Here is a 16286-nt window from a genome sequence, read left to right as displayed (position 1 = left end):
AACCAAATCTGAACTCCCGCTCATTTTGCTTGGAGGGGTGAGACTTTGAAGATTCAAAGCATCTTTTTTTTCTTTTTTTTTAAAAGAAACATTTCTGTTGAAACCAGCATCTCAAGCATGGAGTCAAATTCAAATTGTGAAATCAGTGTCTAAAAATCACTGCAAAAATGACAGTCTAAGTATTTTGGCCAATACCTCACGAACTAGTCCGTTACGGTCACTAGTCGACGCTTTCGTCGTTTATGATTTATGTAACAAGAACATTTTGCTCAACGTTACGTAAAGGCTCCCAATGATATGAGCTGTCTCCTGCTGACAGGAATAAACTGGCCGCAATGGACAAAAAGATTACTACGTTGCTATATTTGAACGGGCTTGTGTCTATGTAACCGCTGGGTTTTAATCGTGTCGAGAAAATAACATTGTTTCAATGACTGCGCTATGTTTTGAATGAAATGGCTCTCCCGTCAGTCACAGTGACACGGAGTCTGTCTTCTGTCCAAAGCAGCGCCCCGATTGGCGAACGACTGCGCAGGAGGCGTGACGCGAAGCTGTGATTGGCTGACAGCCGTGGATAAGGCGGGACCATTTCAGCTGCGACTGTCAAGATTGGCAAAGCGCTGGCGCTGCTGCGTGCAGGTAAAAGGAACAAGCGACAAAAAAAAACAGAAAACATTTATCCAGGCTGAGAGCGAGAAGTGAGATGGAAACGTGGGAACCTTTTTGTGCGGCACAACCTCAAAAACCAGCTATTTAAGTCGGCGAAAAAAGCGCAACACCTTCGGCGTCTCGGAAGAAAGTGCCGTTGTGTCAACCATCGCTGGGCTCGCGGGCACGCTTTGTACAGCGAGCAAGTTGGACAGCTGCGTGTTTTCAGGCGAGCCATCAACAAAGAATGAAAGCATTCAAACGAGGTGAGCGCCGCTCAGGTCGTGTTTTTATCGCTGCCCTGCACGTTTATCAGCCTCAAAGTGTCTGTCTGCGAGTCCTGCCCGTCCTCGCTGTTGGTTCTGCCTGGTATGCGGGCTTTTTGTTGCGAGCAAATGCAGCGTGTGCGTGTGTTTAAATTTGGAGGGACAGCTAGCCAGCTAGTTATCTCCGGAGGCAGGCATGGTGTCCATCTGGCGGAGCGACATGCGGGAGGCTGTGCGTTCCTGCCTGCCTCCTTTGTGCGCTCCAGATGGCTAATTTACCGAGTAGCTCCTCGGTTTGTCAATTTAAATGTTAAATTCTGCGTTGCTTGAGTGGCTCTTTTAGCGCTGCCTGTGTTATTCCGCTCGGAGAAAAAGAGCTGGTTTGGGAAAGTTGATGTTTGATTTGTAACTTCGTGGTCTGGTGTAACTAACGGCCAGATTCAAATTTTTCACCTCTGAAGCTGCCTGAGAGAGTTGAGAAGTTACGTGGACTATTTCTCTGAAACTTTACTCCAACTGTTGCTTTATTTTTATTAAGGTTTTCTAATAAATATTTACAGATTTGCCAACATATATAGGCAGAGGAGACATTTTGTAAACAAGGAGCTGGTCAGTTTGACAGCCAGAGAGATGTTGCTGATGGTATTTTCTACAATTTGACTAAAATCTGCTTAAATCAATCTCACATTGAATTTCACTCATTGGACAGATCTATTTTATGCCAAATCCTAAATGTCAATGCAGCGGGGTAGTGGAGTTGCGGGAATGCAGTTTTGCTGTGGTATCACTGGAGGGATAACCTGAAATGTCTGTCAAGCAAGAACTCCAGTTTTTGTCAGACCAAATTAGGCGTGATTTAAAGGTTTTAACCCTCAAGTTGTTGAGCTGGGTGTTGTTAAGTCAACACTGTGATTTTAAAAGAATTTTGGGGTGGCAAATGTGTGCACATTTACATTGAAAATCTAAGTGATCCTCATGAAATGAACCAAATTCTTACTTAAGAGATTCTTCTCAAGAGGCAAAACTCATTTTATTCCATTTTACAGTCATTACATTGTGACTGTAGAGTGGTCTGGAATTACAGATTGTGTCATAAATATCATGGTATGCTTAAATATTAATTTTCAGTAAGGTCCAGCCCTGCAGTAGCAAAATGAATTTAGGTGGTAGGGAATCCCATCTAAGCTTTCGGGAAAAATACACAGATTGTTTAATTTGCATTTGTATGTTTTTAACCTCCCCTCCACATTTCTCATTTGGTCAAGCACATCCCTCGTTGTCTAGGAATGCGGGTTTGAAAAGATTTTGTCAACTGCTCCAGCAGTCTTGAGTCGTACTAGCATGAGGTGAAAACGGCCTCCTTTGCATGGTCAATAGATTCCTGGGCCACTGGCTACTGTGATGTTGATATGCACACAATCTCCTTTGTGAAGACAGGCGCTGCCCCGGGGGTCAGGTTTCACCCAGCCCCAGAGAAAGACATTTACTGCATTCTGTGGCCCACCCCTGGGATCAGGCATGCTCCATTTTGAGGGGAGATTCCCTCCAGTGGCCAACCATGGATTTAAAAAAAACACACACAACAAAGTTCAAATTGCACAGCCATTGTTTAAATATGTTTGTCTGAAACCACACTTTAAATGTGATAAAAATAAATAGAGGTTAAAAGTAACTGGAAAGGTTTGTGCACTTGCTCACTGCAAAGTGGTGGATCGCTTCAAATCCACCGTCTCTGCTTACAAAGTGTCTGCTATTGTGGAGAAATAGTTTAGATTTCATTTTGTGCCTGAAAGTGGATCTGCAGAAAGAAGAGTGTCTAACCCATAATATGAGATTGACTCTTTTAGTGTACTCCATGCATGGCAAGATGGTAACGCAAAAAAGACAACATAAATTTGCCACCACCTCATACCAAATGCCAGATATGTTGGGGAAGTAGCAGAGTCAGATATGTAACCATGAAAACATGCCTGACAGCCTGCCTCCTCTTCCTTCTTCCAGCTCTGGAAGAAGAGCGGCGCCCGGAGCAGGAGCACTCTTCGGCTGTGTCGGACAGCGATGACGGCTCCCCTCTCGACCTGTCAGGAAGAGGGCTCTTTGGGAAACGCCGTCGCCGTGGTAACCTGCCCAAAGAGGCGGTTCAGATTCTCCGGAGCTGGCTGTACGAACACCGTTTCAACGCTTACCCGTCAGAGCAGGAGAAACTCAGCCTGTCGGGCCAGACCAACCTCTCTGTGCTGCAGGTAAGGAACGAGCTTTTATTAAGTCATTTTGTTTATTCACGCCGTCTTGGTTCTTGCCAGGTGAAATGACACTTATGGTACATCCTGTTTCTGCAAATTGGTGGATTTTTGTTTTGTTCGAAAGTAGAAATGTGCCTAAAATGACGATAAATGTGTAAAATTTTGTATGGTGGACTATACATACAAATACAACATTTTAATGCTCTGTCACTAGCCTTTCAATCAGTTTTGTGAACAAGTGAAAACAAAACACTAATCAGATGGTATCACCACATTGCACAACAGAGAATAACACTTTCCCAGCCTTCCCTTTTCACTTTGTTGCATCAGTAGTAGACATTTCCTCTTTCCTTCACCCCACAGGCACGCACAGACAGGCTGCATTAGATAAGGCATTACAAATCAGCATGAGGCAGCAACAGACTTTCTTGTTATGTAGTCAGTTCACTGGAATGCCTTTGGCTGGCTTCGCTGTGGCTCAGCATATTTGAGCTCAGACCTTCATTATTGCCAGCTGTCTGAGGGCTCTCATCTCTGTCTCACTCTTGTGTGGGAGGCTGAACCACTAGAGGGGGTTAGTCAGGCCCCCGGTGCAGATGTAGATGAAGAAAGGTGGCTATTTTATATCTTTAAATGTGATGCAAGAGTTATTCATCCAGCTAATCGAGTGTGCCTGATGTTGTCAGGTCTAAAATGAACCTTTGCAGCATCTTATAGTAATATAAATGGCTTAGAAAATGTCAGAGCACCTTCAGTGGTTTCCTTTTTTTTTAGAGATTATTTTTGGACATGTTTTGCCTTTTTATTGGATAATTGAAATGGAAGAGGCAGGCAGGAAATGTGGGGTGAAGGAGCGTGTTTGACATGCAGTACAGGTCCTTTGCAGTCATTGTGGAATGTGCTGTGACCATTTAGCAACCAAGGCGTTCTATGTTATGACTTTTTTCTGTTACTTAATTTTAGTTTTCAGTAAACATCTATGTAAGCAGACAGTATCGGTTGTGTTCACACCAGAATTCCTTCTCTTTTTCCAGATATGTAACTGGTTCATCAATGCACGTCGCCGCCTGCTCCCTGACCTTCTTCGCAAGGATGGCAAAGATCCCACCAAGTTCACCATCTCTCGTAAGGTTGGTGGTAGAAATGAAGGGCACTCGTCTAATGGAGGTGGAGGCAGCTCTCCAGAGAGAAGCTCTGCTCACAGCTCATGTCAGCTGCGCCCATCTGTCATTCGCTCTGGCCCTACTCTGGACCTCAGTCTTCTTGGGAACACAGCGACAGCTATTCTGACGGGAGCAGGCTACCCTGGTAAAGAAGGGTCAGTCCAAGCGCTGATGAAGCTGGATACACAAAGTCTCCTAAGAGAAGCAGAGGAACAGGCGGCTCATAAGGCTTCTCTCACCAGCACAACAATAGCAGCTAGCCCCACCAGTGGCCTCTTCAACACGCCTCCCCCGACTCCTCCAGAGCTGTTCCCCAGCCAGGACTTCAGTGACTTGAGGCTCCTGGTAGATGCAGCTCTGCAGAGGGCTGCAGAGCAGGAAAACCTGAAAAGACTCAAGGAGAGCCAGAACAAACCCACAGAGATGCTAAAGACTGAACTAGTCAAGGCACAGTGTGGTGCTTATAGCAGTGACATGGGCCCTACCCCTCCTCCAGAGGACAGCCAACAAGTCATGGATCCCTCAAGAGTGCAGAGTCTGATGGAGAAGGCTATGGCTGTTCCAGTGCCAGCTGTAACTTCAGTTAAGGGTCCTGTGTCTGTGTCTTCAGCAGCCTCGGTCACAGTATCAGCTCCAGTCTTGCTCGCAGCCCAGAGGATATCACCTCTCCCCATGAATAAAGTCATCTGGAGCCCCTTGGAGAAGGACGCTGTCAGAGCATCCAGCCCAAACCAGCCTCAACTCATCCCAGCCCATCTGCCAACCTTAGTGCCAGTTTCTGCCTTAGTCTTAGGACAGCCAAATTCTCAGAAACCACCTGCTGCTCCAGCCATCTCCCCATCCCCATCATCAGCTTCAGCCTCAAGTTCAGTTCCATCTCCACTGCCCACGACATGTCCTGCAAGTGCATCAGTGCCAGCTGCAAGGCCAGTCTCGGTGCCATCACCAGTCCTACTGCCAGCCTCAAGTTCCATATCTGTCCCAGCTGCAAGCCAGGATTCATCCCTTACTGTAGCGCTTGTTGCAACTGCGCCTTCTCCAACCATCACCTCTCTCTCAGCTTCTAGAGGAGTCCCACTTCCCCTACCATTCCACAAACCCACCCTGATCCCAGTAACAGTTTCAAGCCCATTGCCTGCTTCAACCTCAGTGTCATCTGCAGCCACAGGTAGTGCCTCGGTTTCTGCCCCTGCTCAGGCTTCAGCTGTTGCTTCAGCCCATTCGACAGCAGCCATCTGTCTGGGCCTCACTTCCCACCTCACACCTCCTCTACAGCCCTCCTCCATGAGCAGCTCCAGCAGCAGCAGCAGTAGTAGCAGTATTAGTAGCGGTTCACAGAGGAATTCAGCTGTGGTGCCCAGTGTTTGGAGCATGGTCCATGCCGACACCAGGCAACCCACCCTTCAAGTGGTTAAGACCCCCATTACCACAGTGTGGGGCCCTCAACACAATCTGCACTCGGTGAGTGAAACTGTTAACTAGGAGCTGCAGCTGGTTTTTATACATCTGGGTGGGAGTGAGACCAGGCACTCGTTTAGGCTGGACAACACTGTATATAGAAGAGTGTATCTTCATCACCAGTCCCTTTTAACACGAAGCCTGAGCCTGCAGGATTTACAGCAGCAAATTAGATGTGCAAGCTGGGACAAAATAAAGTAACAGACATGTTGCTTTGAACAGATTTTGAAAACTTACATTGCTGAATACCGTGTTTTCAATGGAAGCTGTTGCTTTGACAACACTTTGATGCCATTTGTCAAAGTGAACATTCCTCGGTGCAGAGTAAATGTTTGTATGAAGTTTTTGATGCCATTTTCAAACCCCTTTCCACATTTCAATTTTGAATGAGGAGGAATATATCCCATGATTGTACAAAATATCAATTGGTGTAATTATCAGCACCAGCAAAGTTGGCCTCTTCAGTAGCAGTACTGAACTTAATTGAATGTACAAAAGACATTGATATCATTGGCTAGCCTGCCTGTAATCCATTCCCCTCCAGGATCAAAAAGGAGGACGTGAGTTTTTTTTTCTATCTGTATAGCAACAACTTCAATCCTCTATAGTTGTGCAATTCAGATTAATTTTTTAACATAATTTAGTCTGTCCTTTACTCTGATACATTTCCCTCCCCTTTCCCTTGATGTAGCGGAGCTGAGCAGAAGGATATTGATTATACTGCAGTGATCCTGTCTATATGACACACTTCAGTGTGTGTCTCTAGTGCTCTCCTCCTATCCTTCTGTCTCTTTATAGCTAAGGGGATTCATCGGCCCTAATTAACTGTCATCTCAACTGCTCTATACGTGCTCTTAAGTACCACGTGTTTCTTTGTTTGCCAATTAATTCTATAATCACATTTGAACAAACAAGTATTTTATGTGTGACCTCGCTCAGCCCCCATATAGGATGAAGAGGCGATGATCGCATTCTGTTACAGAGATGAGTAGCTTGGTTATCTGTCAATATCAAACACCTCCCAACAATGCTATCTCATATGGGGCATTCAGTACCCTTAAATTTGGAGCCTTAAACCAGGATTAAACTCTGTTGTGGATGCTTACACAGACAGCTGCGAACACCAACGATGCACAGTGGTTTTAAATTCTGCTACTTTCTAGTCCACTTGGAGGAAATGTTTCACAAATATGCAGGAGATGAACATTCACACTACTGCCAAACTGGTGCATTGCTGACCTCGTAACATAGTGTAAATGCATGGAGTTGGGCGAATGATGAAATTTACGTCACAGACATGGAAAAAATAACACTGGCCTTGGGATGTTGGTCATTGTTTTTCAAAACCTGAATGTCTTAATAGTAGAAAACGGTGATAGATGCATCTTGGCAAAGCAAATGTAGCAAACTTACCAGCTGATGTCATTAACTTTCATTCTTTTTTTTTTTCATTAAGAGCTGTTTTTCTCTAATGTGTGCTTTTCACTTTTGTCTAGAAATGGTTGCTATAGATTTTTTAATCATTCATAAAGGTCTAGTTTCCATGAAACTGTGTTAGGATGAAACCACAATATATGTCTGAATGCCACCTGGATATCTAATAACAGTGGCAGTGCATGGGGAAAAGTTGGGTTCCTATGTGAATAATGCTGTAGCAGAACTGTTAGATGAATCTTCATGTTTACCAGTATCACTGAGCTGTGTTTAGTTTAAACGGTTATAATTTACATGTGCAAGTTGTTGTAGGAGACAGAAGGAGTCTCATGTTGGGTCCTAATACTGCTGAGCACCAACCACCACAATCATTCCCAAAAAAAACTCTTTCCTTTTCTTGTTTATGGCAGATGTGAAAACACCAACACTCTTCTTACATTCCTCTGATTTTTGTTTTGTTTGTGCCTCCTCATTGCCATTTGTTTTCTGTGCATGCCAGTAGAGGATTTGGACATTTTTTGTTACAGGTACTCAGTAGACCGATGTGCATTTATACCTCATTTTACACAGGTCATGTCAGGCTTGGATCATATGTAGAATACTAAGTATTAAAGTAATATTTTTATTATTCATACTACATTGTGCCACTGTGACGACACCTTATTGGTTGTGATACTGGAAATAACTGGCCGAGGGTGAGGTTTTATATGGCAAGATTTATATTAGGTTTTAGATGCAAACTGACACTCAAGTCAGAGAAGACAATGTGATGACGCTTGTAAATATTTTCAAGGTCAAGTTTTGCTTTTGTTTGTATGTGTTGGCATGGACTTTATCTCTGTGTAGTTTTGTTGCAGCTAAACGAGTTCAAAAAGTCTTTTTCTTTCCAAGTTCACGTTGTGAATCATCACTGATTGTTGGCAGTATGACTGGCTGCTGTGCCTTAAAACTACGACTGAGGGATGACATCCCTTTTTTATATAAAAACTTCTCAATAGTCTGTGCAATATATGCCTTAAACTTTAATGTGTGTTTTGTATGAGCATTTCAAAGAAATAAAAGTTCAGTTTTTATAAATGCTGTATCTTCTGTCTTTGTTGCCTATGAAAGGGAAAAAAGTTTTGTGGGAGTAAACACAGTCCTCAAAGGGTGTTGAAGGCCCAGAAAACACTTGTGCTGTCACCTTTAGTATGCGTAAAGGAGTTGAACAGGATTCAGTTGTCTTCCAAGTTGGAGCTTTTGGATATTTCCCTTATGATATATGAGCTTGACTCTGAATCTAAGCATTTGATTGTATCCTCAGTTCCAATCAAACCTGATCAAAACACGCACAATTACTGTAAAGCAAATTAGAGTTTTTGAATGTCTTCAACATAACATGATTGCTGTTGATGGACAATTGTGCATATATAATGTTAAATGTAAGGCTTTTGCGATGTACTGCATTGCAATATTTAAAATGATATTTTGCCAACATGATAATATAAATATTACCAATACCAGTAATTATCTGCTCCATGCTCCAACATAGCAGGTGGTTTCAACTGATATTAATGACAGATGTTCAGCCTTATGGATCTTTTATCAGTTTCATCTGTTTGTCTCTCCATTATCCATCCATCAAGTGTAATTGCTCTTTTTGTATGCTTTTCTTCAGTTGTCATTACCGAGTTTCTTCACTTCCTATACTTGTCTTTTGAGTTTAATGACTAAAAGTAGACAAAGCACACAATTATCAAAGATGATGCTGACTGAAACATTTTTTTAAATTTTCAACTGATCTCACAACAATATGGCTATTGTGAAATCTTGTGGCCACAATAATCACGGAGAGAAAATGTAATACATAAATGCCTAAAATTTGAAAACTTGTGCCATTTGCTGAATTATTCGTTTTGCTTTCAGTGATGACATCTCATTGTGGCATGAGTCTGATATGTCCTTGAAAAGCTCAGAGCTTTTATGTCTTTCAGTATATAAAACTTTTGAAAAAGTTTTGGTGGGATATTTGTGTTTGTGTGCTTATCTACTACAAATTATGTTCACATTATTCCCAAGCATGTTACTTTTTATTAATTTTTCAAAAGCATACACAAAGCTGTGCCCATGTCAGTGAAATTTTAATATGTACTTGTGTACAGTGAGTAAGAATTTACAGTATTACCAAGATATGTATATAATATTATGGGGGAAAATGCTCAGTTAAAATTGTTGTGTGTTTTGTCTCTTGTAAATGATTTACACTCTCTCTCACTCAATTAGCTAGAGAGTCACCAAACCATTACTGTTTAAAGGGTCACCAGATAGTCACTGATGCTGGATTATTTACTATATTTATCATATGTGTATTGATAACATGTTTAACTTTTTTTTTAATATCATATTAATACTGGACTATGGTGGCATCTCTATGTTGTAGTGAATATTTATCTATTCAGTTATCACTAGAAGGTAGCTGAAAGGAAATATTTAGAACCATTTTCCAGGTGATTGCATTAAACCTCAGGCGTTCAGGTGTTTGGCACTAATGTGAAGTTCAGTTTACTGCTTCGTAGGACAAATGGCTAAAGCATCCAAATGTAGTGATTGTGCTTTGAGCATGTAAAATAAATGGGAGACACTTGTTTGACAGAAAAGGACATTTCATTGGTCTGGTGCAGACATGGTACAAAGACTTTTGAACGCTCCAAACACACACCTACTCTTACTTTATTTGCCTGAGCAGTTCCAAGACTGGATTCCTTCAGCAACACAGACTTACCTGAACCTTCAGCAAATACACTCGACAGGAGGAAGACATGACTTTAGACTACCGAATTCTAGTTACCATTTCATCATGGGTAAAAATGCTTGCCACTTTTGATTGTCAAAAAACACAGACATTGCTCGATTACTTTGTCCGTTTTCATCATAAAATGATACAAATATTACAGGGCAGGAGACATGTTGCAGTGCTTGTGCAGGTGTGGTAGCTAACTGGCAGGAGGAGGTAAACATGTAGCACTGAATCTGGAAGTCCAAACAGCCCCCGCATACACACAGACACACACATTGATGCTTAATGCATCTCCAAAGTCCGTGCAGGTTCCTTGCAAATACCAGAAGAACTGCAGTCAAGGTGGATGAAGACGCAGTCGGCTTGTAGCCATGAGATGCAGACACTGTGATACACCTCTCTTAAGGTGGTATGAATAAAACTTAATGACAACAACTGAAAAGTAGTGTGTTGTAGAATATTTCTGTGAATCCCGAGACTCAACCTTTGATAAACATGTAGATCATAAATGGAAAACTATTCATTTCTGCTCTTTTATATAAAAAAAACTTTAGGATGCAGTATGCCTATAAGAATTCGTATTTATTTTCTCTCAAATCTACAAGGTTCACAAAGATAGGAGCTAGGGGTTAGATCTGTGGTGCAGTGTGTGTGCGGGGGGCCAGAGGCAGTCGCTTTCTCCCTCTACTCATCATCCTTGTCTTTGGCGCCATGTTTGAGGATGCGGGTGAACTCTGCGTAGTTGAAGTTGCCCTTCTTGTCGATGGGTGCCTCGCGGAACAGCTCATCCACTTCTTCGTCTGTGAAGCGATCGCCCATGGTGGTCAGCAGCTCCCTCAGATGGTCCTCATGGATCACACCTTCGGACACAAGTACTCAGAGGTGACGATCCAAATACTGACTGTGTGATGATCTGTGTGTTTTGCTCATAGTGACTCACCAGATCCCTCCTCATCAAAACAGGCGAAGGCGTTGCGGATGACGTCCTCGGGGTCTGTTCCATTGAGCCTCTCTCCAAACATGGTGAGGAACATGGTGAAGTTAATGGGCCCTGGTGCCTCACTCATCATCCCCTCCAGGTATTCATCAGAGGGGTTCTTACCTGAGGAAGGATGACATCATTTTATGTTTGGAGTATCTCCCTCTCCTGAGACATGAATAATAACAGGAAGTGCTATATATGCTTCATCTTCTGTTTGTGCAATAAACAATGTTCAACATATCAGCGAATATGCAGTCCAACCAATAAACAGCACCTTTACGCACCACACTTGTTTAATTTCATTTTGAAGTAAAAAGAGACTTTGGACTCACTATGGGTCTGCATAAAAACACTATTCAAGCCAAACATTGTCAAAAAAGCAGCATTCTATCTTAATAGATTCATAAAAGGGGCAATCCAGGGATTTTGCATTGTACTTTCATAAAGTTAAAGGAAGCATTTTGCATTATTGTATCTCCACACCTAATAAATTCCTATGTCTTTTCAATGACTAACTCTTTTTTTCATTAGTTGGCAAGACTTTTCTTTTTGTTCTCCAAGCCTATTGTAAGAAAACGAATATAAATGTGATTCTTCATCAGAACTGCAGCTCTGGGAGCTCTGTAAGCTGAACAATACAGAAGATAGTATAAAACATCTTTCTCTGAATGATATTCTTTGTGTCCAATAAACTAAAACTTACTTCTTTCTAAGTGGTGACACATTTCTGCATTTGAACCTCACATCTGCACTTTTAGCCATCAAAAATGAGAAGAAAGCTGTTTACCCAGAGAGGCCAACATGTCATGGAGATCCTCCTTGTCGATGAACCCATCTCTGTTCTGGTCAATCATGTTGAACGCCTCCTTGAACTCCTGGATCTGAGACTGGTCGAACATGGCGAAGACATTGGAAGTTGCTCTCTGAGGGCGCTTCTTGGTGGTCTTTCCCTTGGCACGTTTGCTCGACATGGTGGCGGCTGGTTGTGGACCTATGCACATTTTTATATGTTAAATTAAACTGTGCTGAAGTTTCTCTGTGATTAAGGCTTGCTTTGTGTTTATTTCTTAACACAGCTTGACACAAATACTGTTTTTAGCATTCATCTCAAAAAGAAGAATGGAATTTGATCTATATTTTGCCTTACAGTGTTAAAAGCTGCAGCACTGCGATCATTCAGCACTCATTCTCTCTCTTGCTTGCCTCTTGCAGGTGAATTTTTTCTCTCACTTCCTCCAGAGAGAGAATCACATTCTCCCTAAATGTCGGGTTCTGTGATGGGTGTGAAAATGACATGTCTCCACAGTGCACACCGCAGCTAACTTCAGATCTTTCCCAAATTAGACCTGTCACTCACGTTCAGGTCTGCAAGGATTTGTCATTTGTGTGCATGTGTGTGTGTGTGGGCTTGCTTTGCTATCTTTGTAAGGACCAATTCTGAGTCAGAGCCATTGTCGTGAGGACAAGTCACAATTTGTGATGCTGGTTCTCACAACATTAATGGACAATTTGAGGGTAAAGACTTGGTTTTAGGGCTATGATTAGAATTAGAGTTAGGCATTCTTCTGTGATTGTGTTTTATCCTGAGGGCCACAGAGCAACAGCAGACAGAGGACAGAGAGGCACTCTGGTTTGTTCAGGAGGGAACAGGTGAATGTGGCCGATGAGTCACACAGAAGTATGACATCATGCCCCAGGAGGAGGCACTAAGGTGATGTGAACACTGCATGATACTAACAGTTCATTTACTGTAGCAAGACTGCACCCCTTAAAATACGATGTGCTTTTGGAATTTTATTTTCTTATCAGTTTCCAGTCTTTAATTTTCTCATTGACAGTCAAAAAAAATCTTTCAAAGGGACAAACACAAGTAGACTTCTGTCTGAATATATATATTTTTTTTAATTTTTCTACATTTCTCCTCACAAGTATCTGTCAATAAATGACTAGAACTGCTATAAAATGCAGCTTAGCATCTGCATTTTTTATCTGTGTAATATAAAACTTTAAAATATAACAACAACTGAAAGAAGTACATAGATTTTTTCAAATGCAGTACAAAATGAAAAGTATATATAATTATTTGCTTGCACACTACGATAATAGCCATGTAAACATGTACCCCAATGACTTAAAAATAGCTCTTTGCTGTCCTATATTCTCCAAATCTCTTTCTCAAAGGGCACTGTCTGTGTAACAGTGTCTGTCATCATATTTAATGGGCTGGAGCAGTCCTAAATTTCTGTGTCTGCTGTTGCTGTTGCCTGTATGATTCACAAAGGCTTCACAGAAAAGCTAGTGAAGGCAGGTTTGACTATCTTCATGGTCTTTTATCTTTTTCCTGAATATAAAATTTCTTCCTCTATTGAGTTCTATACAAATGAATGCAGTTGTATCACTATGATATAAATGTAATTTTTATTGCTAATGCAAATCAGTAAGGCTGGTCTGGGTTCAGTCTAAGATTCTAATCTTAGTGAATAGCTAGACTGTCCACAGAGGCATTTACTCAAAGACATACTTTGGGTTCTCAGTATAAAACATACAGGAAGGGAATTCATGTACCTTTGCGCCACATGAAACAAACACAGTTTCTCTCATTCTTTCTGTCACCACAGACACATTTTGGCTCAACCTTCCCTTTCATTTGGCTACTGTTTTGCTGCCTCAGTGCCTTCATGTGCCAGAAAAATGAAGAACTGTGGAAGGTGTGTTCTGTTGGCCTAAAGCCTTTCCATTCTCCCTCTCTCTCTTACAGTCACAGAGGAAGCTGGAAACAAAACAGCGTCTCGCTCCACTTTAAGATTTCAGGAACTGAGGAATTCCTCAATCTGATTAGGGCTTCTCTCTCTCCCGCCTACATGATAAAGTCGTCTCACAATATACCACAGTTTCTCTACGCAGCCATTAGCAGCAGCTTACAATTGTGTGACATTAAGAGAATTTGTTGGAGCCCAAATTAAGTGGCTCCAATGTAAATAATCCAATTTGACACACTGGAATTTTCTTATCTGTTATTGTGCATTCTTGTTTGGCTCTGTAATGAAAGAGTTTAACTGGTGTTTAGCCCAAAATGTCTGTTCTGAAAGAGTCTTTGGTTGTGAGATTAATTCAGATTTACACTTTCAGGGTGCAAGAAAAAAAAATCTGATTTCGTCTGATGCTGAAGCAACAGCTAAAATCTGCATTCTCTACAGAATGAATCAACAATGATTCACAAAAAGGATGAGAACAGCTATTTTTGACCTCAGAGACGTAAGCATTTGGCTGACGTGTATCAGCTTGGCTTGTACTGACAATTGCATTTGTTCTCTGGTTGCCACAGCTCCTCTATGGACCCTTTTATCCACTGAGGGATGAAAAAGCTCCTCTGTTCCTCTATGCAACAAGAACACACACTTTGATATCACCAAACAGTCAGGCTGTCATCCCTCACTCCTACTGCAGGTCATGCAGGTCACTGCTGCTGTGGTGACGACTGAGAGGCCAACGGTCAGGTATTCCAAAACCAAACAGAAGCAAGAGGAATGTAAGCTCTCATCACCTATAAAAAGACAGGATCAGAGGTCTATGTATGTGTGTGTGTGTGTGTGTGTGTGTGTGTGTGTGTGTGTGTGTGTGTGTGTTTAAGAGAGTGTCAGCGAGACAGGTCTAAATGGGTCACCAGCATTCAGAAATTCCTGTGTTTAATGTGCCGTAGTGATGACATGGAAGTAAACACACGCATACAGTACATTTGCTCTGCTCAAGCACTCACAGGTCCAGGTTTCTCTTTATCTTGATCAACAGATGAACAACTCTATTAGAGCTCATCTGGCACCTTTAATCAAAGATCCACTTCAGAAGCTCTCTACAACTCTGTCCTTCCCTTCTCTCTCTCTCAGCACTGACAGTTCAGTATTGTACCACAGAGAATGAACGCCCCCCATCCACTTAAAACACATCAAATAAATGCTTTAGCTTGAAGAAATGTGTATTCTAATCGTGTAATCCAGTGTTAGAAGCGGCTTTCATTCTCACCTTGGCTTCAGGTAGAAATATTTTGGAGTACTTCAAACTCCTTTTGTCTGGTTCCGACGCAGCAGTGGGAAGAGAAGCAGCCAGTCCTACTGAAAAGTTTGCCCAAAGAATCAGACTCCCAGTTTGTCCCTCCCATTTCTACCCCGGCCAATGGAGAGACCAGTCTGTCCCATACAAAGACATCCCAGGCCAGGCCATTTCTCCATACAAGGCAAAAGAATGCACAGGCTGCAGCTTGCTACTGCCACAGACGCCGCTCGGGATGTTTGGGGAAAAGACAGAAATGACAGGAACTACGATAAGGCTGCCTTATTTAGAGAAAAGGGCCTAAACATTTAGAGGCTCTGTATGGTGGAGTGTGGAAACATCAGGGAGAGTTGAGCAGATGCAGAGCAGTTTTGAAAGGCAGTGTTGCTGTTGTCAGTCTATGGGCTTCCTTAAATAGGCAGTGAGGCTGGCCATCACTGAGGCCTGAATGTAAAAGAAACATCTAAAATTATGTCATGGAGGCAACATCTCTTTCATGGTTGTTCACTTTCTTCCCATCAAGTTTTATTAAAGAAGCATACAGGAAAAACCTGTCACACAATAATTCAATGAAAAATATTTACTTTGATAGCATCTATTTACTCTAACAAAGCTCTAAATCTTATCTGTAATATTTTTCTTGTTTTTTCTCTTAGGCATTAAATTAAATACTGTCTGGACGAAAAGAATTCATGTGTAACATCTTCATCTCCTCAACTGGGCAGTGCATACTGCAGTTTTTTGCAATAGAAATCTTTATTATTATTATTTTATTTTATTTTATTTATAATAAAACCAAAGCTCTTTCTATGGTTTGTCCATTATATGGGTTTGATGCACCAAATAGGTTAGTGTGTCTGATCTAAATCTAAAAGCATAATTCATTTTTTTTTCAATTAGTTGGAGTGATCATAATAAAATTAATACAACTGCCCAGCTTCCTGAATTTGGAATACAGATTACTGATTACTGCACATCCTTTGAATATGTCTTTGGGAGTAAAAGAAAGAGAGCAAAAATAATATCTAATAATAAAATATGGAATATCATATATAGAGATGCAACAAGTTCATATTTGAGTAAATATTCAAAAAGAGAGTATTGTTCATTGGAATTAACTTGTTTAATTAATGTTTCGTTTCATATCCCTCAAGTATGGATGCTTTAAAGGTCCATACTTTGGCAAAGAAATGAGACATCTCTTTTTTAATGAAGATCTGTGCGGTGCAGTGGTGCCCTCTGCTGGGCCAAACAAGTCATCATTTCTGA

General features: G+C 41.6%; 2 protein-coding genes across 3 annotated transcripts in view; one reads left to right on the top strand and one right to left on the bottom strand.

Moving 5' to 3' along the window:
* The first annotated feature begins 585 nt into the window (after nucleotides 1–585).
* LOC111565900 (helicase SRCAP-like) lies at nucleotides 586–10675 on the top strand. Its single transcript, XM_023266204.3, has 3 exons — nucleotides 586–914; nucleotides 2916–3157; nucleotides 4192–10675. Exons 1-3 carry the CDS (start codon nucleotides 896–898, stop codon nucleotides 5800–5802), a joined length of 1872 nt encoding a protein of 623 aa, XP_023121972.1. The 5' UTR covers nucleotides 586–895; the 3' UTR covers nucleotides 5803–10675.
* myl9b (myosin, light chain 9b, regulatory) overlaps nucleotides 9834–16286 on the bottom strand; it is a 9496-nt gene continuing 3043 nt past the window's right edge. The window contains exons 1-4 of one of the 2 annotated variants that reach the window (XM_023266183.3): nucleotides 14991–15142; nucleotides 11758–11961; nucleotides 10929–11090; nucleotides 9834–10848 (exon numbers count right to left, since the gene is read on the bottom strand). In XM_023266183.3, coding sequence (XP_023121951.1) covers nucleotides 10673–10848; nucleotides 10929–11090; nucleotides 11758–11941 — 522 coding nt within the window. In that variant the 5' untranslated portion in view covers nucleotides 11942–11961; nucleotides 14991–15142 and the 3' untranslated portion in view covers nucleotides 9834–10672. Of the gene's footprint in view, nucleotides 10849–10928; nucleotides 11091–11757; nucleotides 11962–14990; nucleotides 15143–16286 lie in introns of those variants that run through there. The other variant, XM_035946403.2, reaches the window with a different exon arrangement.

This window comes from Amphiprion ocellaris, chromosome 5, assembly GCF_022539595.1.
Source record: "Amphiprion ocellaris isolate individual 3 ecotype Okinawa chromosome 5, ASM2253959v1, whole genome shotgun sequence".
Lineage (NCBI taxonomy): Eukaryota > Metazoa > Chordata > Actinopteri > Pomacentridae > Amphiprion > Amphiprion ocellaris.
This window is presented reverse-complemented; position numbering and strand designations above follow the sequence as displayed.